General features: G+C 38.2%; 2 protein-coding genes across 2 annotated transcripts; both read left to right on the top strand.

Annotated features, from left to right (window-relative positions):
* The first annotated feature begins 2,426 nt into the window (after positions 1–2,426).
* Positions 2,427–8,063, top strand: LOC110722896. Its single transcript, XM_021902186.1, has 2 exons — positions 2,427–2,487; positions 6,451–8,063. The coding sequence occupies exons 1-2, from the start codon at positions 2,427–2,429 to the stop codon at positions 8,061–8,063; spliced, it is 1,674 nt and encodes a 557-aa protein (XP_021757878.1).
* Positions 8,064–13,531: 5,468 nt separating this feature from the next.
* Positions 13,532–15,538, top strand: LOC110722895. The gene is made up of 7 exons (XM_021902185.1): positions 13,532–13,806; positions 13,889–14,123; positions 14,210–14,368; positions 14,712–14,818; positions 14,863–15,160; positions 15,243–15,341; positions 15,458–15,538. The coding sequence occupies exons 1-7, from the start codon at positions 13,532–13,534 to the stop codon at positions 15,536–15,538; spliced, it is 1,254 nt and encodes a 417-aa protein (XP_021757877.1).
* The last annotated feature ends 5,790 nt before the right edge of the window (positions 15,539–21,328 follow it).

The raw sequence follows: 21,328 nt of genomic DNA, 5'->3' as shown, positions 1-21,328 counted from the left end.
GAGTGCTTAAATACATATTTATATTTTATAACCAACCCAATTCCTATCCCATTTCCCCAAACCATAACTTATTTTCCTCTTTTTGTGCCTTTAAACCAAAAATAATTCATTTCGCGTCCCTTAAAATCACTCATTTCGTGTCATATTTATAAAAATGTTTATTCCAGTTTGTTTTGGTTCATAATCTGGGTCAAATGATTGAATAGTTGGATGGGGCTTAAAAATATCTTTCCAATGATATATTATAAGCCCAAATCCGAGTTATAACGAATAAGTTATGGCCAAAATACTAAACTGAGCCTAAACCGAACATAAGCTGATAAGCCCACCTTACTTACGACCCAATGATCGTGGAGGGTCCAAAGGATTTAATACCATTCCTAAGCCAATTAGGATTAATTAGAAGCTTCTATAAGTTTCTAAAATACTTTAATTATCCTTTATGAAAAGATAAGATTAAAGAGTTTGAAATTGAATAAAAATTTTCTTTTTAAAAGTCCTAATTCTATTGATATTGAAAGACGTTATAGTCAGATTTTATTTTCGTGCCTCATAGTTTTATCCAAATCTTAGATGGTTGTACATCACTTGAAATTATCTTTCCAATGATATATTATAATATTAATTCCGAGGTATAACGGAAAAGATATGAATGAAATACCAAACTCTATCCAAAACTGACACCGCCCCACTATTTCGGCCATATCTTTTACTCTACAAATGATTTTAATCGGATTCTAATTGGGTTAGAAAGTAGACTTCAACAGATTTCCAACAACATATTATTTATTGTATACCAATATCTGGTCTAAAAGATATGATAAAAACAAAAACCGCAAAAACTGTTGTTTATCGCAAGAGTTTTATTCCGATTCGAATTCTTATTTTATATTAATTCTTCGACCCTTCTTTTTCATTATAAATAGAGGTCATATCACCCCTTTTTCATTCATCAACAAGCTTGATCACCAAATCATTCTCTCTTCCACTCTTTTACACCAAATATCATTCTCTTCTCTCTCTCATATTCTAAGCCTTAAACTTATATTCCTAATTACACCATTCTTCCCTTAAGCACTCCAAGGAGTCCATACTTAACCCGAGGTTCCGTCCTTAAACCAAGGTGTGAAAGGTACAAATAACTGAGGGTTTGGACCAAATCAACTTTACATTTATTTAATTTAATTTCCATTTCATTTATATTTTTTTTATTGAAGTTACTAAAAATTTATTCATGATGTAGCAATTTAAAGGAACACGCGGAACGTGAGTAATTAATTATTTTAATTACTTATTTTATTTTTAATATTGCTAGTATCATGATTAGGGTTGTTATTTATATTTGATTTTACTAACGCTATTATTGTTAAATTGCTTCCAATATTAAAGTTTATTCTATTATTATTATTGATCACCATATTGCATGTTTAAAGGGAATATGTAATTGAAAATCACGCCTAATAAGATAATTTGGACGACCAGTTTAGGTTCCTTTTTAATCTTGTTGTTTAATCAAGTGATCACAAATATTTTAGAATTATGTGTTGCATTAGTATTAAACCAATTTAGCATAATAATAGTTTGGAGCAAATTGAATATTTTGTTTGCATGACTTTGAAGTCGCAGGGTTCACTTTTCATCACAAGAATCGAGTAGAAGCCAATACAGGCGAATGTGACTCCATGACTCACTTCGTACCATCATCCGCGATCCTCCTTTCGTGGTTTCGAACCATATGGAGTTAGTAATCTCATGGATTATGAATGAGGTGTAACCTTCACAGGTCAATCGTTGTTGCCTATCGTTGTCCCTTTATTCGTGGTTGCCTTTTATGATCCGTGAACGGTTTACAAGTTCCTTAAAACTTGTTGGTGGCTCCCTACTTTCCTTGTCCCTAATCGTATACATCAATTCCCACTTTTTATGAGTGTCAAACATATTCACAACATGCTTTAACGTAGGCGCACTTCGAACGATGCTACAGTACCCAAAACGAGTCTTACGTGAAAATGGAGTAAACTGCAAAGTTACTCCCTAAACTTACCTATTAGTTGCAATTCACTTCCTCAACTTACAAAAGTTACATTTTACTCACTCTGCTGGTCATCGGAGGTAATCTTTCCGGTTGTAACTGGTTTCTCCAGGTAAGTACAAGTAACTCCCTAAACTTTTGTGCTTTTTTTTTAATTATTTAAAATTGTAATATCTAATCAGAACAGAGCAACCAATGAGAGGTGTCCTTGGTAAACGAGAAGCCATCATTACTTGTCACGATAACCAAAGCGCGAGAAAGCCAAATGCCTTTATAGCTAAGCTTTTCACAGAAGCTTTCTCACTTCCTTCTTTCGCCGAAAACAGAGCTTCAAAATAATAAAAAAAAAAAAAGAAAAACCTTTGAACTTTCCTTTTGAAGACAAACACAATTAATGGCGTGGTCTAGTGATCAACTCCCAGCATACAAAATTGCTCGACTGTACTCTGAAGAAGGTATATTCTTGTTCTTTTTCTTTGTTGTTTTGTGTAATTAAATGCCAGAGCAAGTGTTGGTTGTTTTTTTTTAATTCAGAATTTTGGTTTTTTTGTCTGAATCTAGCTTAGATTATGTGGTAGATAGTGACTCCAGGACATGGTTTGTCTTTTTGTTGTTGGTATTGTTGTTAGGATTTATAAATTAAGAATTTTGGTTAGGGTTTTAAGAGAAGGGTAGAACAGGGGACTTTCATGGTGGGTTATGAACATGACTTTGTCCATAGTTGATGATACCTTGTCTTGTGTCCTTGAATCTAAGTATGGACGCTTTGGCTGACGCTCACCCTCTATGGAGCTAGCAGGATCTCCTCGTGACCCATCTCTTCCCGAAGCTAACCTGGGGTGCGAGAATTGCTATGCAGCGTGTGTGTGAAGTGGAGGCTCTGGTGGCGTATGCGCAACTATGCATAAACCCTCCCATTCCTAGGCCCTAGGGCTGTTGTGAACACATGGATCCTCGATGACCTCGTCTACAACGATGGTCGTGACTTTCATTCCAAGATCAATAAGGACATGACCATCTATTTCGATGGATTCCCCCTGTTGTTCAAGGAAGAGTAGGCTAATTGTAGGTGGGAGGGGGGAGGGATCAGAGAGTAACTTGATGGTTTTTGGAGTTGTGCTGCTCTTTTTGTAAAGCTTTTATGTTTTTATGTTTTTATGTTCTAAGATCATTATCATAGTAAGGTAGTGTAGTAGTGACAGATATGAGTAGGTTTTTGGTATCTGTCACTACCATGACAATGTTAATGATGATGTAATGGCTTCTTATTAGAGGCCTTAATGAAATGTATGGAACAAATTAATCTTTTGACTATGAATGATGAATGACAAGTAATTATTTTGCTTATATGCTTGTTTAACTCATTCTACTTATTTTGCATATTCTTATATGAGCAAATTAATCTTTTTACTATGAATGACAAGTAAAATTGAAACGGGTGCATGGAACTTAGTGGAAGAAGTGGAAGACGTGCCAAGACCTTTCGGGGCTAACTATCATCACACTTGAAGACAAGAAGCTTATCAATATATGATGCAACTACTTCATTCTGCCATATCTCCTTCGTTACAAGGAATTTTTAGGTGATTCAAGTTGTAGGTGAAAGTAGAGTTTAAGAACTTTCCAACAACTGGTCACATGCCAAATTTGAGCAAGAAACGAAGAAGTTATGAACGTTTGAAGTTGAGCTGACCAGGAGTAGGGGAGTTCGACCGAACCAAAGATGGTTCGCCCGAACTTACAGGCAGTTTCAGCCTGGCTTTTGCATCTTTGTAGGAATGACCGAACTATAAAATTTCAACCGAACCTACCCACAAGTTCGACCGAACTTACCCTAAGTTCGGCCGAGCCTTTCCCGTTTTTTTTGTCAGTTTATGCGCACTTTGTATTTAAGACGTTTTGCAAGATTTTTTCAATGTTGAACTTTGCTTGATTTTGTAATCAAAGAGACTTTCTCTCTCTACCATCTTTTTGATTATCTTGCTTTCTTTGTGATTGCTACCTTGTAATCTTTGTGGTTACACTTTAATCCTAGTTTTACTTGGTGTTGGCTTTGATTAAGACCCCTATTTCATTTATCTTTGTGATTTTGAGATAGGTTTATCCTTATTTTTTTATTGAACTTGTTTTTACTTGATTTATCCTCCCTTTTTTTTAGTTTTCTCTGTTATTTCATATCATTTGGTATCAAGAGCCTAGGTTATTAGCCTAGAAAGATCCTACCTTTTTTAATTTCTCTTTCCCCCTCTCAAAAGATCTCATCTTTTCCAACAAAAATTTGAAATTTCTCTCAAAAATACAAGGTTTCTATCTTGAAACATGGGTGATAGATACTATTATGAAGATGATGAAGGTTACAATGAAAACTCTAGATTGGATGCTCTATGTAGGTGTCGCTCGAAGTGCGCCTACGTAAAAGCATGTGGTGAATATGCTTGGCACTCATAGGAAGTGGGAATTGACATAATACGATTAGGGACAAGGAAAGTAGGGAGCCGCCAACAAGTTTTTAAGGAACTTGTAAACCGTTCACGGATCATAAAAGGCAACCATGATAAGGGACAACGATAGGCAACAACGATTGACCCGTGAAGGTTACACCCCATTCATAATCCATGAGATTACTAACTCCATATGGTTCGGAACCACGAAAGGAGGATCGGGGATGATGGTACGAAGTGAGTCATGGAGTCACATTCGCCCGTATTGGCCTCTACTCGATTCTTATAGTGAAAAGTAATTCCTGTGATCTCAAAGGCATACAAACAAAGATTCAATTCGCTCCAATCTATTATTAAGCTAAATTGGTTGAATATTAATGCAACACATTATTCTAAAATATTAGTGATCACTTCAATTAACAACAAGATTAAAAAGGAACCTAAACCGGTTGTCCAAATTATCTTATTATGCGTGATTTTCAATTACATATTCCCTTTAAACATGCAATATAGTGATCATAATAACAATAGATTAAACATTAATATTGGAAGAAATTTAATAATAATAGCGTTAGTCAAATCAAATATAAAATAACCCTAATCATGATACTAGCAATATTAAAACAAAATAAGAGTAATTAAATTAATTAATTACTCACATTCCGCGCGTTCCTTTAAATTGCTACATCATGAATAAACTGTTAGTAACTTCAATAAAAATATAAATCAAATTAAAACAATTAAATTAAATAAAAATTAAAGTTGATTTGGTCCAAATCCTCAGTCAATTATAGCTTTCACGCCTTGGTTTAAGTATAAAACTTCGGGTATTGTATGAACTCCTTGGAGTGCTTAATTAGGGGAAGTATTTTGAGAAAATAGGATGGCTAGTATTTAGGCTAAAGAAGGAGAAGAGAATTATTTGATGATCAAGCTTGTTGATTATTAAAAAAGAGGTGAATATTATTTCTATTTATAGAGAAAAAATAGGGTCGAAGAATCAAGAAAAGAAAAGAATTCGAATCGGATAAAACTCTTGCGATAGACAGCAGTTTTTGCGGTTTTTGTTTTTATCATATCTTTTGATCTAGAAATCGGAATAAGATTAATAAGATATCGTTGGAAAGCTCTTGAAGTCCTCTTTCTAACCCAATTAGATTCAGATTAAAATATTTTATAGACTAAAATATATGGCCGAAATTGTGAGACGGTGTCAGTTTTGGATAAAGTTTGATATTTTATTCATATCTTTTCCGTTATAGCTTGGAATTGATATTATAATATATCATTGGAAATATAATTTCAAGGGATATCCAAACATTAAAATTTGGATAAAAACTATGAGGCACGAAAATAATATCTGACTATCTTTGAACGTCTTTCAATTCGGATAGAATTAGGATTTTCAAAAAGAAAAGTTTTATTCAATTTCAAATTCTTTAATCTTATCTTTTCAAAAAGGATAATTAAGATATTTTAGAAACTTATAGAAGCTTCTAATTAATCCTAATTGGTTTAGGAATGGGATTAAATAATTTGAACCCTCCACATGATCATTGGGTCGTAGGCAAGGTGGGTTTAGGTTCGGTTTGGGCTCAGTTTAATATTTTGGCCATAACTTATTCGTCATAACTCGGATTTGGGCTTACAATATATCGTTGGAAATCTCTTTTAAAGCCCCATACAACTATTTAATCATTGGACTCATATTATGGACCAAAATAAGCTGTATTAAACGTTTTTTATAAAAAGAACACGAAATGATTGATTTTAAAGGACACAAAATGAATTATTTTGGGTTTAAAGGCACGAAAAGAGGAAAATAAGTTATGGTTTGGGGAAATGGGCTAGGAATTGGTTTGGTTTATGAAATGGAAATATGGATATAAGCACTCCAAGATTAAATACTCAACCCGACCAATAATGGCGATGAAAGGTTGTTCATCATCGAGTTTGGTTTTGGGGAGACATTTTTAGGTGTCTACACTCTAGAAAGGCAGTTTGATAGACTTCTTGAGGTCTTGGAGAATAGAAGGAGCCCTAGAAGGAGGAGGAGCCCTAGTGAAGAAGATGACTCTCACTCTCCTCGCCGGAGAAGGGAATACCGCCAACGACACCATGAGGACAACCGTGACCGAGACATCAAGTTGGAATTTCCGGACTTTGAAGGTAATCTTGATCATAATGAATTTCTTGATTGGGTTAGGAGTATGGAGAATGTGTTTGAATATAAGGGTTATAATGATGAAAAATGTTTCAAATTAGCCATCCTTAAACTCAAAAAACATGCTTCTTTGTGGTATGAGAACTTAAAGAATCGTAGGAAGAAAGATGGAAAATCAAAAATCACTTCTTGGGAGAAATTGAAGAAACATATGAACAAGGCCTTTGTGCCTAAAGATTATTTGCAAGATGCTTATCTTAAATTGAACTCTCTTAAGCAAGGAACTATGTCGGTAGAGAAGTATACTAGGGAGTTTGAGAAACTTTCTATCATGAGTGGAATTGAAGAAGCACCGGAGCATAAGATTCCTAGGTATATTGGTGGTCTTGAAAGAAAGCTTGGGAAAAAGGTTGATGTGCGTGCCCATGGAAGTTTTGATCAAGTGGTGCAAAAATCTTTGAAGTTTGAGAAGTATGACAAGGTGAGTAGTGCTAGTGGGTATACTAAGCCTACCTTCAAGAGTTCTTTTGCTCCAAAGGGTGAGATAAGCAAGCCCATTGCCAAGGATGACAAAGGCAAGGCTCCCATGCTCTCTTCTAGCAAATATGATCACAATAAGATGAGCAATTATAAGACTTGCTACAAGTGTAGGGGTTATGGACATTTTGCTAATGAGTGTCCAAAGAGTAGAGCTATGATGATTCGTGAAATGGATGATGATGAGTACGAAGATGAGAAGAGGGATTTTGGAGACCCTATTTATGATGAAGAGGATGAGATTCTAGTTGAAGCCGATGAGGGTCAAATCCTTGTTGTGAAGAGGGAACTTCACTCCATTTCTACCCCTTTGGCGGAAGAGCAAAAGGAAAACATCATCCAAACTCGTTGCACCATCAAGGATCGAGTTTGCAACCTTATCATTGATAGTGGCTCTTGCACTAATGTGGCTTCAACAACATTAGTGAGCAAGCTCAATCTTGAAACTACCGATCATCCTAATCCCTGCAAGCTTCAATGGCTTAACAATCACAATGAGGTGAAGGTAACGAAACAAACTCTTCTTTATTTCTCAATTGGCAAGCTATGTAAGGATGAGGTGCTTTGTGATGTATTACCTATGGATGCTTGTCATGTATTGCTTGGTAAACCTTGGCAATTTGATAGAGATGTAATGCATGATGGAAGAAAGAACACTTATTCATTCATGATGGAGAAGAAGAAGATTGTACTCAACTCCTTGTCCCCCACCATCAAACACAAAGAACCCTTGGGTACGGGAAACACAATCAAAGAGAACCTTCTCATTGGGGGAAATGAGATGGGAAAGGAGATAAATCAAGGACACCTTGTCTTTATTTGTCTTCTTAGGGAAACACAAGAGAGTGAGCGAGAGAACCCAATCCACCCCCTTGTCAAGGAAGTATAGGTTGAGTACCATGATGTTTTCCCGATGATCTCCCCCCCGGTTTGACACCTATTAGGGGAATTGAGCATTAAATCGATCTTATTACCGGATCACAACTCCCTAATAGACCGGCTTATAGGTGTACCCCCGATGAAGCAAGAGAGCTTCAAAGACAAGTTGGTGAGTTGATTGAAAGAGGATTTGTGAGGGAATCCCTTATCCCTTGTTCGGTTCCGGCTCTTTTGGTTCCTTAAAATGATGGTACATGGAGGATGTGTGTGGATAGTAGGGGCATCAATAACATCATCATCATGTATCGCTTCCCTATTCCCCAACTTGATGATATGCTTGATGAGTTGTATGGTTCTAAGGTGTTTTCGAAGATTGAATTGAGTATGAGGTACCATCAAATTCGCATGCGTGAAGGAGATGAGTGGAAGACCGCTTTCAAGACCAAGCAAGGCTTGTATGAGTGGCTAGTTATGCCATTTGGGCTCTCTAATGCTCCTAGCACTTTCATGAGGCTCATGAATGAGGTACTTCGCCCCTTCATTGGTAAATTTGTTGCTGTTTATTTTGATGACATACTTGTTTATAGCAAATGTGAACTTGATCATGTTAAATATTTGAGGCAAGTATTTGAAATATTGAGAAGTAGGCGACTTTTTGCCAAGTTGGAAAAGTGTACTTTTATGGTGGATAGTATTGTTTTTTTTAGCTATGTGATTTCGAATGTAGGGATCTCAATGGACCCTAGTAAAGTGGAGGCCATTCAATCTTAGCCTACTCCTACTACTCTCACTCAAGTTAGGAGTTTCCATGGACTAGCTTTCTTCTATCGAAGGTTTGTGAAGAATTTCAGCACTATTTTGGCCCCGATGACCGAATACATGAAGAAGGGTACTTTTGAGTGGACACCATCGGCTCAAAGGGCTTTTGAGACCCTCAATAATGAATTGTGTGAGGCTCCAATCTTAGCTCTTCCAAATTTTGATCAACCCTTTGAAGTTGAATGTGATGCTAATGGGGTTGGAGTTGGAGCGGTTCTTGTGCAAGGAGGGAGGCCGGTTGCCTATTTTAGTGAGAAGCTTGGTGGAGCAAGAATGAGGTATAGTACCTATGACAAGGATTTCTATGCTATGGTGAGGGCTCTTGATCATTGGTCACATTACTTGAGGCCTAGACCATTTGTACTACACTCCGATCATGAATCTCTCAAGTACATCAATGGTTCTCATAAACTCAATGCAAGGCATGCCAAATGGGTTAAATTCCTCCAATCATTCACTTTCTCTTCTAAGTACAAGGAAGAAAAGAGCAATGTTGTTGTCGATGCTCTTTCTAGGAGGCATTGTATGATCACTATTCTTGATGCAAAGTTTTTAGAGTTTGAGTTGCTAAAAGAGTTGTATCGCCATGATAAGGATTTTGGTGGGTTGATGAAGAAGTGTGAGGAAGGGGTCGATGGCTCTTTCATGGTGCAAGAGGGTTTCCTTTTCAAGGGAAACAAGCTTTGTGTTCCGAAATGCTCTTATCGACGGTTTCTTGTTAAGGAAGCTCATCAAGGAGGACTAGCCGGACACTTTGGGGTTGCAAAAACATATGACATTCTTCGAGAGCACTTTTATTGGCCCAAGATGTTTGGTGATGTGCAAGATGTGATAGCTTGTTGTGGGGCTTGTCACAAGGCTAAGAGTCAATTCCGTGAAGGACTCTACTCTCCTCTTCCGGTCCCTAGTCACCCTTGGGATGATCTTAGTATGGATTTTGTGGTTGCTCTCCCTCGCACTCAAAGACAAAATGATTCCGTGTTTGTTGTGGTTAATCGTTTTAGCAAGATGGCTCACTTCATTCCTTGCCACAAGACCGATGACACTTCTCATGTGGCTACCTTGTTCTTTAGAGAAGTGGTGAAGCTTCATGGCATTCTAAAAAGTATTGTGTCGGACCGTGATTCTAAGTTCTTGAGCTACTTTTGGAAGACTTTGTGGAAGTTAGTGGGAACCAAGCTCTTGTTTAGTACCTATAGTCACCCTCAAGCCGATGGCCAAACCGTACCATGTCCACCGTTCTCCAAGCTATCATTAGCAAACACATGAAATATTGGGATCTTAAGCTACCTCAAGTTGAATTTGCTTACAACCGCTCTCATTGCATAACTACCGGGAAAAACACCATTTGAAGTAGTGTATGGTTTCAATCCCCGCCTACCACTTGTTGCCTAGTATCCCTCAAGAGGATTTGAGCTTTAAGGCGAAAGATAGAGTTGAAATGATGAAAAAGCTTCATGAAGATGTCAAGAAGAGAATTGAGAAGGCAAATGAGAGTTACAAGGCAAGGGAAAACAAATTCAAGAAGCCAAGGGAATTCAATATAGGTGATCTTGTGTGGCTCCATCTTCGGAGGGAAAGATTCCCGGCTAAGAGAAAGAACAAGCTCGTGCCAAGATCCGAAGGCCCCTTTGAAGTTTTGGAGAGAGTTGGACCTAATGCTTACAAGCTCAAACTACCGGGAGACTTTGGTTTTCATGCTACCTTTAATGTTGGTGATCTTGCTCCTTTTCTCTTTGAAGATGATATTGGTGATGATGATCCGGAATTGAAGGCAATTCCTTTTGAAGAGGAGGGGTTTGACGCGGGTGCATGGAACTTAGTGGAAGAAGTGGAAGACATGCCACGTGTCATGACACTAAGTCGGGCCAAGCTCCTTGGAGGTCACCTTTCGGGGCTAACCATCATCACACTTGAAGACAAGAAGCTTATCAATATATGATGCAACTACTTCATTCTGCCATATCTCCTTCGTTACAAGGAATTTTTAGGTGATTCAAGTTGGAGGTGAAAGTAAAGTTCAAGAGCTTTCCAACGACTGGTCACATGCCAAATTTGAGCAAGAAACGAAGAAGTTATAAACGTTTGCTGTCCAGGAGCAGGGGAGTTCGACCGAACCAAAGCTGGTTCGCCCGAACTTCCAGGCAGTTTCAGACCTGATTCTTGCATCTTTGTAGGAGTGGCCGAACTCCAAAAGTTCTACCAAACCTACCCACAAGTTCTACCGAACTTACCCTAAGTTCAGCCGAACCTTTTCCCGTTTTTTTGTCAGTTTATGCGCACTATTTAAATTACTTTTTAAGACGTTTTGCAAGATTTTTTCAATGTTGAACTTTGCTTGATTTTGTAATCAAAGAGACTTTCTCTCTCTACCATAATCTTTGTGATTATCTTGCTTTCTTTGTGATTGCTACCTTTTAATCTTTGTGGTTACACCTTACTCCTAGCTTTACTTGGTGTTGGCTTTGATTAAGACCCCTATGTCAATTATCTTTGTGATTTTGAGATAGGTTTATCCTTATTTGTTGATTGAACTTGTTTTTACTTGATTTCTCCTCCCTTTTTCTTGAGTTTTCTTGGTTATTTCATATCAAAAATGCATATAATGTATTGACTAAATCAATAGTGCTGATCAAAATATGTTGTAATGACAGAAAAGCAAATGTCTGATCTCAAACCATACATAATTGTTCACCATGGTGGGGAATCGTTAGGTGGATTGCTAAACATCGCCCGCAAATCTCCACATAAAGCCCACAAACTTATATTGAAGTTACAATATTGCCCTTGACCTTAAAAAAAAAAACACAACCTCAATAAAAATCAAAGTACGGGGATGTCGAGGCTCGTGGCGGCAAGGTGGTTGGCTCGTGGCGGCAAGGTGGTTGGCTCGTGGCGGCAAGGTAGTGGTGGCTCGTGGCGGCAAGGTGGTGGTGGCGCCAGGTCCGGCAGCCACGTCCACCGGCCTGGCGTCTGGGCAGGACGCCCAGCCAGTGGCGTTTGGGACAGGCGCCAGTCACTGTGGCTGGGCGTCCTGCCCAGACGCCAGGCCGGTGGACGTGGCTGCCAGACCTGGCGCCACCACCAGCCACGGGCCGTCCTGGCCAGGCGCCCCAGCTGCCTTAAATTTTTTTTTTTAATTTTTTTTTTGGAAAATCAGAAAATTTTTCTAATTTTTTTAATGTGTTTGATTTTTTTTTTTAATAATTATTAATTTTATGTGTTATTTTTTATAAGTCTAGTATATATATTTTTTATAAAATCAAATAAAAAACATAAATTTCCACATCCTAAATCAAAACATAAATTTAATAAACATAATTTAAAAAAAAAAAAAAGGCAAAAAAAAAAAAATTAAAAAGTAAGGGCGGCGTCCAAACCAGACGCCAGTGCACTGGTGGTGGCGCCTGGCCTGGACGCCAGTGCACTGGTTGAGGCGCCTGGGCTAGACGCCAGTGCACTGGTTGTGGCGTCTGGCCTGGACGCCAGTGCACTGGTTGTGGCGCCTTGCCTGGACGTCCTTGCCATGGTTCCGGCGTCCAAACTAGGCGCCACCTCGTTTTCCGTCGAAGACGACGTATCTCCGTCGACCCTCGCCTCTCCGGCCTCCCTGGGCAACCCAGTACGACTCCACATTTGTTAGATCGAGATTTGTTCACTTTGGGTACGATTTTAGAAATGGGCAAAATTGTCAAACCATGTCTAATTTGTGGGCTTTATGTGGAGATTTGCGGGCGATGTTTAACAAATCCCATGGTTAGAGGGTGTTGAAATGACATACATTCGGGGGTAGTGTAAGAGTGTTTGATGAATTACCAATGGAATTAGATGCTACATATGTTAAGGAATTGATAGAGTCTTTGGCATACACTGATATAGTGAAGTTGCATTTTTGGATCCAAGGAAAACATTAACCGATGGTGTTAGGTTTTTGGGATTTGATAGAAGCACATTTGATCCATTGCTTTGTCTGTTGTTAGAGTACATGGTCATTTATGTGTACATTTAGCATAAATGTGGTAGTGTTGATTTAGGTGGGTGTTCTTTCTTGAATATGTTGACTGGTGGGACATCTGGTAGGCCAAATCCTAGGTGTAGTGATGTGAATGAGGTGGATTATGATAGTGAGGGAACTGATGAGGATGACATGGAGTTTGTAAATGCTAGGATTAGGGTCACTTAAGAAAAACAAGAACAATCTTCATATGAGGAGGAGTTAAATATGCTGCAAAGGTGGGCTAAATCAAAGGGCAAAGAGAAACTCAATGTTGATGATGATTGGGATGATTGGAGCGACAATGGGAGCTATAGTGAGGGGGAAGATGATGATGAAGATTGTGGGTATTTGGTGGCACCTAACACTACAGATGATGTTAGGAAACAGCAGAACAAAGTTAGGGGTGATGCAGATTCTTCCTTTTATGTGGGACAGTCTTATGAGAATGTTGCAATGTTTAGGAAAGCTTTGGGTGACTATTCCATTGAATCGGGAAGGGATGTTCCATACTTTAGGAATGACAAGGACAGAGTTGGGGCCAAGTGTAAGCATCATTGATGCCCTTGGAAGATCTGGGCCTTGTGGGATCAAAGGAAAAATTGCTTCAAAGTGAAAACACGCATAGGTAAGCACACATGTGGTAGGTCAGCTACGTGAAGAGAATGAATGCAACCTGGATTGCCAACACATATGCCAACAAGTTTAGGGTGAATCCTTATATGAAACTTCATGACATAGTGCAGACAATATGGTTGGAAACGGGAATAAGGGTGAGCAATTTCATTGCTTACAGGGAAAGAAAGAAGGGACAGGCCCTGATAGTTGGTGAGTATGAGGAGCAGTATGGTCTTCTCCCAAGATATGCTGCTGAAATACTGAAGTCAAACAGGGCAAACACAGTGAAGATGCAATTGAATGCTAAGATTTTCCAAAGACTGTACTTTTGTTTTGATACATTAAAGAAGGGATTTTTAGCTGGTTGTAGGCCCTTCATATCATTAGATGGTTGCTTTTTAAAGGGACCATTTGGGGGGGCAGCTTTTGGTAGCTGTAGGGAGAGATGGGAACAACCAAATGTTCCCTATAGCATGGGCTGTTGTGAAGGTTGAGAGTATAGACAGTTGGACCTGGTTTCTAACTTTGCTAGGTGAGGATTTAGGGACTGTGCAAGGGGCTAGGTACACATTCATAAGTGACCAGCAGAAGGGGTTGCTTGCTGCAGTTGATGCAGTGTTCCCAGAAGCAGAGGCTAAGGTATGTGCAAGGCATGTATACTGCAATTTCAGGGGTGTGTTTGGAGGTAGTCTTGAATTTAGAAAGCAGTTATGGATTATTGCTAGAGTTCAACTGAGAATGACTTTAATGCAAATATGGATGTCATGAGGAATATATCAGCAGATGCAACAGATGATTTGATGAATAGAAACTACATGAAATTATGTAGGGCCTTCTACAGCACTATCTCTTGTTGTGAATCTATGGACAACAATATGTGTAAGGTATTTAATTCCTACATATTTAACTCAAGGCATAAGACAATTATAACTATGTTAGAAGACATCAGAGAAAGTTTGATGGAAAGGTTACATAAAAAAAGGGATGAAATTGGAAAAAAAGAAGTGGTGCTATGCCCTAGGATTTAGCAACAATTGGAGAAGCACAAGCTTTGGGCAAGAAGGTGGAATGCCTTTTGGGATGGGGGGGGGGTTTACTTATGAAGTTAGGAGAGGGGCAACCCAAACAAAATTTGTAGTTAACTTGCAAGATAGAACTTGCAGCTGCAAGGCTTGACAAGTGAGTGGTATACCTTGCAAGCATGTTGTTGTTGCAATCTGGAACAAGGTGGATGAACCTGAACACTATGTCAATGATTACTTCACAAAAACAACCTATCTGAAAGCTTATGATTATTTACTAGAACCTTTAGATGGTCCACAAGAGTGGCCAAGGTCTGATGAAGTAGTGCACCCAAACTGAAAAAGGTTCAACACAGACCTAAGGTGAAGAGAAGATTACAGCAGGGAGAGGTCATAGCTACTGGGAAACTTAGGAAGAAAGGGGTTGTCGTGCACTACAGCCTTTGTGGGAAGCAAGGACATAATAAAAAGGGGTGCAAGAATGTCTCTAAAGGTCCTAGCCACAACAATGATCAGTCTAACACAGCCCAACAACCTGTTAACACTCAGCAGCCACAAATGCAGAGCCATGGTGCAGGAAATAATCCCATTCCCATGCACATGAGAGGGGTTGGATTATATACCTACCCTAATGGCTATCAAAGAATTGCAACAGTAAGTTATTTCACTCTAATCAAATGTAAAGGAATATTATCCTACACTTTACATCTAATGTCACTATTATAATGATTTGCAGCCTGTTCAGAGAGCTTACTACAGAGACAATGGGGGTGTGAACATACAGTGTACTCTGTCAGCCAAGATGAGTACCCATTGTCAAGCCAGCCTTCACAAAGTCAGAACAAAATATTAAGCCAGGCATTACAGGTATTAATTTTTAGTTACCAATTGCCAACACACAATTAAAAAAACATAATATTGATTTCATTAATTTCAAATTTCATTCAACAGACACATGGCAAAGGAAAGGAGGCATCACAAACAGTAGCAGCTGAGGTACAATCCCTTTCTTTAACTTATATTATCAGTTAAATACAAACCAAACTAAAAATACAAAAAAGAACTAACATAAACTTCCACATCTCACAATTAAAGCCCAAATTAGACCCTGCTTCCCTTTTAATCTTAAGCAACAAATATTCACCTTCAACCTTCTTTAACTTCTTGTTAGCTTGCTTCAGGTCATGCCTAACACTCATAACCTCACTTTTTAGCTCCTGTTTCTCCTCCATCAACCCCAAAATCACATCAGTCTGGCATGTTGTGGGATCTTCAGCATCAACCCATCTAAAAAACTTGCAGCCCCTCCTTTCAGTTTCAACATCATATTCAGGGCATGCATAAAACCTTTTACCAGGATTGTCTTTAGTCCAAGCCCTACTCTTTGACACTAACAAACCACAGTGACACCTCCTAACTCCAAAACTGGTCCTTGACATATTGCAAAATTAATTCTGTATTTTTATGATCTAAATTTTTTTTGAGAGCCTTATTTTTTTTGATGAATTTTATTGCAGATTTGATGTGAAGAAATAATGGATGCAATGGAGTATATATAGAGCTGCTGCATTTTGTTTTTGATCAAACATTATTCTGTAACGACTAGTTTTTTGGAACCAAATGAAACAGATTTCTAAAAATAGTTTAGGGAGTTCCTGCAATAAAGTCAGAAAGTTTATAGAGTTGTCAGAAAGTTTAGGGAGTTCTTGCATTTTACCTGTTATTGAAGGTCTAAACTCAGGTGAGTGAGTGATTTGCATTTTTTTTTGACAACGTAATTTGTAACTTTTGAAAGTTTGCGAGTGATTTGCAGCTTTGTGCAAAGTTTAGGGAGTACTTGTGTAGTTTAACTCCGTGAAAATGACACAATCCAAACCGGATTCAAGACTCAATTACTTCCTCCTTTTATCTTCCCGCTCCAAATCATTTTTTTAAAAACTCCTTCTCTATCTTACTCCGAGTACGAAGCGAGTTCTCTCTCTCGGAAATTCGGAATAATGAGCCGAAGAGAGAGAAAACCAGAGGCAACAACAATGGCGGAGGACACAGAAATCGAGGTCCCTTCCACCTCCATTAATGGCGCTCTTATCTTCCATGTCGTCTATGACGTCTTAGGTTTCTTGCTCTATATGCATCAGCAAATTCCCTCGTATGCTCTCTCTCTTGAATCCCTCGTATATTTTAAATTAAGCCAATTGATCATTTGAAAATTCCAATTTCCAGCTCTTTATTGTGTAATTTGTGAAATTTAGCATCAATTATCTAATTAATTTCCGGAAAAAAAATGAACTTTTTTCAATCAATTATGTCGATTTTGTGAATAAATTTCTAAAAGTAATTAATTAGGGATTATATTTTACATTGTTCATGATGAATTTATAAACTTGAGATAAAATCAGATCTATGTATTGCTGTGGTTGATCTTTTACTGTTTGTCTTGTTGCGATTATGCTTTAATTGCAAAAATCATTGGTAAATGTGATTAAGAAGATTATTGCTAGTTGCAATATGAAGCACAATATAAATGCTTCTTAAAATTCATTTAATTTAAAAATTTTTCTAAGCAGATTTGCTAGTATTACCTACTTCGTATTTATCACTAATGAAATGGGAAATTGCATGGTAGGAAAATATTAGGAAAAATTGCTCCCATTAATCTGTACTTTGCCTCGTCCGCCCAAATTAATCCATACTTTCGATTATTATCTATCACTCCCAACTTTAGGGGTATTAATTTTTATTGCACCCAACAGGTCATCGAACCATATGTAGTAGGTTACCTAAACATGTGTCAGCGTATGATTGGCTTAAACAAAAAAAAAGAAACCCACAAACCACCCATGCCTAGCAGCTGCCACCACACCGCCACCCCCACCCCCACCCCGCTAGAAAATCAGCCCCATCCTCGAAAACCCCTCCCGTGCTGCCAGAAACCACCGCCCAGCCTTCCCCCTCCCTTGAAACCCACCCCTTCCCTCCCCCCACCCCCGAAAACCCCTCCCCCGTTGGCGAAAACCGACGCCTATCCCTCCCCCCACCCCCGAAAACCCCTCCCCCGTTGGCGAAAACCGGCGCCTATCCCTCCCCCGCCCTCGAAACCCATCCCTTTCCCTTCCCTCACCCTCAATTTCACCCCCTTCCCTCACTCTCAATTTCACCCCCTTCCCTGTCAATTAGCCACTAAAACGACACCCTCTTCTTCGATAATTAGCCATGAAAACGGTTGTGCTGGGTTGTTTCCACGGTCTGGGAGTGGTGGTGGAGGAAGGTTGGTGGTTTTTAGTGGAAGTCAGAGGTTGGTTGACCGCCTACTGGTGAAATTGAGGGATAGGGTTAGGGTTTCGGCGTGATTGAGGGTGGTGGTGGTGGTGGAAGTGGCTGTGCGTGGTTTTATTTTTTATTTTAATTTGTTTTTTTTTTAACCTATCATGATGCGACACGTGTGCAACTAATCAAAAGTCAACAATGTTTACCTGATTAACCGGTTGCAAGTCATTTAGGTGCAATAGAAATTAATACCCCTTAAAGTTGGGAGTGATAGATAATAATCGAAAGTATGGATTAATTTGGGCGGACGAGGCAAAGTTCAGATTAATGGGGGCAATTTTTCCAAAATATTATGCAAATTTCCTTTAGAATAAGTTTAGTGGAAATAAAAATAATATATGAATAATACGAATAAATGAGCAAATATTTGTATCTCTAATTATGCTGCAAAACTTTTATTACAAAAGATAAATTATACACAAGTGTTCACTACACTTATAACTCACAATCATATGCACCCCAATTACACTAAAGAATTTTCTCTAAAAATTCTCTTAAAACTTCTCTCTCTGCTTTATGTTTTCTATTGTTTTTGGGATGAATATAACTAATGATAACTTAAGTTTTATATAGATCCATTATTTCTAAATATGACTTTTTAAATTTAGAAAGCTATTTTCTCCTTCACTTTTTTTAGGAAATCATTCACGTATTGCTAAGAAATTCAATGCTTATATTTGTTTTCCTTTTTTAAATTGTGGTGATCTTAACAATCTCCCACTTGAAGACTAATTTTAATTTGTCTTCACACCTTACTTCATGCAGTAAAATTTTCTCGTTTGTTATTCATGCCTCGGGCGCCTTATTGAAAACGCCTCGCCAAGGCCAAAAAAAGCGCTTACCCCCTATTGCCTTGCGCCTCAGCGCTTTTTCAAATACTGAGTAAACCCATACTTTTCGGGAGTGATCATCAATGAAAGTGACAAAATAGTGTTTTCCATCGATAGATGAAGTAGTTGTTGGTCCCCAAACATCGAAGGGAACAAGCTCTAAGTTTTCCTTCTTTGGGGTTTACCACTAGTTTGAAAGCTTACCCTCTTCTGCTTTCCAACTATGCATTCATCACACATGTCCATCTCAGTAGATTCAAGATTGGGGAATTTCCTTTTAGCATTCATTAGCTTCATCCCTTTCTCACTCATGTGGCCAAGTTTTTGGTGCCACAATTTGGAATCTTCATTTATTACTACAACTAAAATTGAACAACATGCCCTTGATGTCATGTAAAGAGCACCACTCTTTTTACCATGAGCAACTGTCATTGCTCCCTTTAAAATCTTCCAATTATAATCTTGAAAATTTGTAGTGTAGCCTTCAACGTCCAACTGCCAATTGAAATCATTAGGTCTCAGCTCCAAACTGACCCATTTAACTTAATCTTCACTACACCTTTACCAATAATATCACAAGGTTGGTCATCTCCAAGGTATACTTTTCTAAGGTTTCCAGGGACGATCTTCTCAAAGAATTCTTTCTTTGAAGTAGTGTGGAATGATGCTTTAGAATTTAACACCCAAGATTCTTCCTTACTCTCTAAAGAGCATATCCATGCGTCATCTCCTTCTACGGTAGAAGTAACATTTGCCTCTGCCTTTACTTCTTGGTTTTTCGGTGCACTCTTGCATTGATTTTTATAATCCACAATTCCAACACTCAATATACTTCGAGTTCTGGAAATTATTGGGAGTTCTTGATTTTGATCTCCTATCTCTGGATTCACCTCGATAGCTTGATCTTCCACATTTGTTTTTTTGGTTGAATTTCTTCTCCTTGACCTGTGTGTAAAACAGAAGAGATTGATGATTCACCTGACTCTCTCGGATCTCTACTGAGAATTAGGTCAAGAGCATCGTCAAATTTCAACTGATCGCTTCCTGATGAGCTACCAACCAGCAAAAGTATCAATGCTCGAACTTCATCCTCAAAATCAATTTTGAATGAACTCAATTGGGTTATGATTGAATTGAGTTCATTAAGATGTTAGAGCTACCGACCAGCCTTCTATCATCCTTAAATTGAATATTCGCTTCTTTATGGATTTTATTAGAAGTCGATTGTTTCTCGTACATACTAGAGAGAGCTTTCATTAGACTTTCCGTGGTTGTTTCATTTGCTATATCAAAAGCAACATTGCGTGATAATGTTAGTTGAATAACTCCAAGGGCTTGTCTATCTAGAAGATTCCAATCTTCATCTTTTTATACCCTTTGGCTTTTTATCCGAGAGAGGTTCATAAAGCGTTTTGGGTGTAAATAATCTTCAATTTGCATCTTCCACCAAATTTTCCGAGTCTTACCTTTCCTTCGTCTGCAGCCATGCGCTCCCACTCAAATCTAACTTTCTTAATTTTTTAGATTTGATGATTTCTTCGATTATTTGATTATTTAGATTTCCGAGTCTTACCTTTCCTTCGTCTGCAGCCATGCAGCTAGCCGAGTCTTACCTTTCCTTCGCCTGATGATTTCTTCAATTATTTGAACGACTGTATTGTACCTTTTTGACAAGGTTAGTAACAATTTTTGCACCACTCGTTGATCCGTTATACTTTCACCTATGGCTTTTAATTGATTAACGAGCTCTATCATCCTAGAAGGATAACCTTTTATACTTTCATCTTTTCCCAAATTTTTAAATGATCAAACTTAAGCTGAAGCGATTGTAGTTTGACAACCTTCATTTTCTCTATTCCTTGAAACTCATTTTTCAAGGTATCCCATGCTTGTTTTTCTGAGGTAGCATTCATTATTCGAGGAAATACCAAGTTTGTGGTAGCAAGATGAATTTTGGCTAGTGCTTCCACATCTTTCTTTTGCCAATCAATTTCTCCTGTTTTGCCGGTCAGTTTCAACAGCTTTCCAAATGCCAAATGCATGTAAGACAGTCTTCATTTGAATACTCCAATGTTCGTAACTGCTACCGTTGAAAAGAGAAACTTCTTTTTAGTTTATTCTGCTGGTAAATGCATTTTTTTTTTTTTTTTTTTTTTTGTAGATAATAAAAACCATACATTATTTTCTTAATTTCTTTTAAATAATATAAGCTTGTTTTTTTATGTTTGGTAAGAGCATGATAAACCTGGTTCTTAGCAAAGTGAATAGCACTTTGACCGTCACAGTTTAGATTCACACTATCCTGCTTCAACCCCAAATCATAAGTCCCCGCAACCACACTGCTTCCTTAACTCCTTCTGCCATAGCCACATACTCGGCTTCTATCGTAGATAAAGATTATCGTGATCATCACTAACAAGGAACCACGAACAACTTTTAAAACTCCATTCTCCAATACTATTTTGCAACCATTTTTCTCTTATAACCTAAGAGAAATAAGGTTCTTCCGCAAATGTGGGATATGTCTTACATCCTTTAAGGTTTTTATTGTTCTATCATGCATATGGACTCGGATAGTACCTAAACCGAAAGTCTTACCAGCATGATTATTTTCCATTAAAACAACACCACCATCCAAACTCTAGTAAGCTGTAAACCACTTCCT

This window comes from Chenopodium quinoa, unplaced genomic scaffold, assembly GCF_001683475.1.
Source record: "Chenopodium quinoa cultivar QQ74 unplaced genomic scaffold, ASM168347v1, whole genome shotgun sequence".
In the NCBI taxonomy this organism is placed as follows: Eukaryota; Viridiplantae; Streptophyta; class Magnoliopsida; order Caryophyllales; family Amaranthaceae; genus Chenopodium; species Chenopodium quinoa.
The sequence above is the reverse complement of the archived record's forward strand: the minus strand, read 5'-3'. Positions and strand labels throughout refer to the sequence as shown.

What these genes read in the sequence shown, in the direction of transcription:
- LOC110722896 (XM_021902186.1), top strand. Translation starts at nt 2,427, where the DNA reads ATGGCGTGGTCTAGTGATCAACTCCCAGCATACAAAATTGCTCGACTG. An exon ending in TCGACTGTACTCTGAAGAAG is followed by an intron (nt 2,488 to 6,450) that starts GTATATTCTTGT and finishes AGACATTTTTAG; the next exon opens with GTGTCTACACTCTAGAAAGG.
- LOC110722895 (XM_021902185.1), top strand. Translation starts at nt 13,532, where the DNA reads ATGAATGCAACCTGGATTGCCAACACATATGCCAACAAGTTTAGGGTG. An exon ending in GCTAAGATTTTCCAAAGACT is followed by an intron (nt 13,807 to 13,888) that starts GTACTTTTGTTT and finishes TGCTTTTTAAAG; the next exon opens with GGACCATTTGGGGGGGCAGC. An exon ending in TCCCAGAAGCAGAGGCTAAG is followed by an intron (nt 14,124 to 14,209) that starts GTATGTGCAAGG and finishes GATTATTGCTAG; the next exon opens with AGTTCAACTGAGAATGACTT.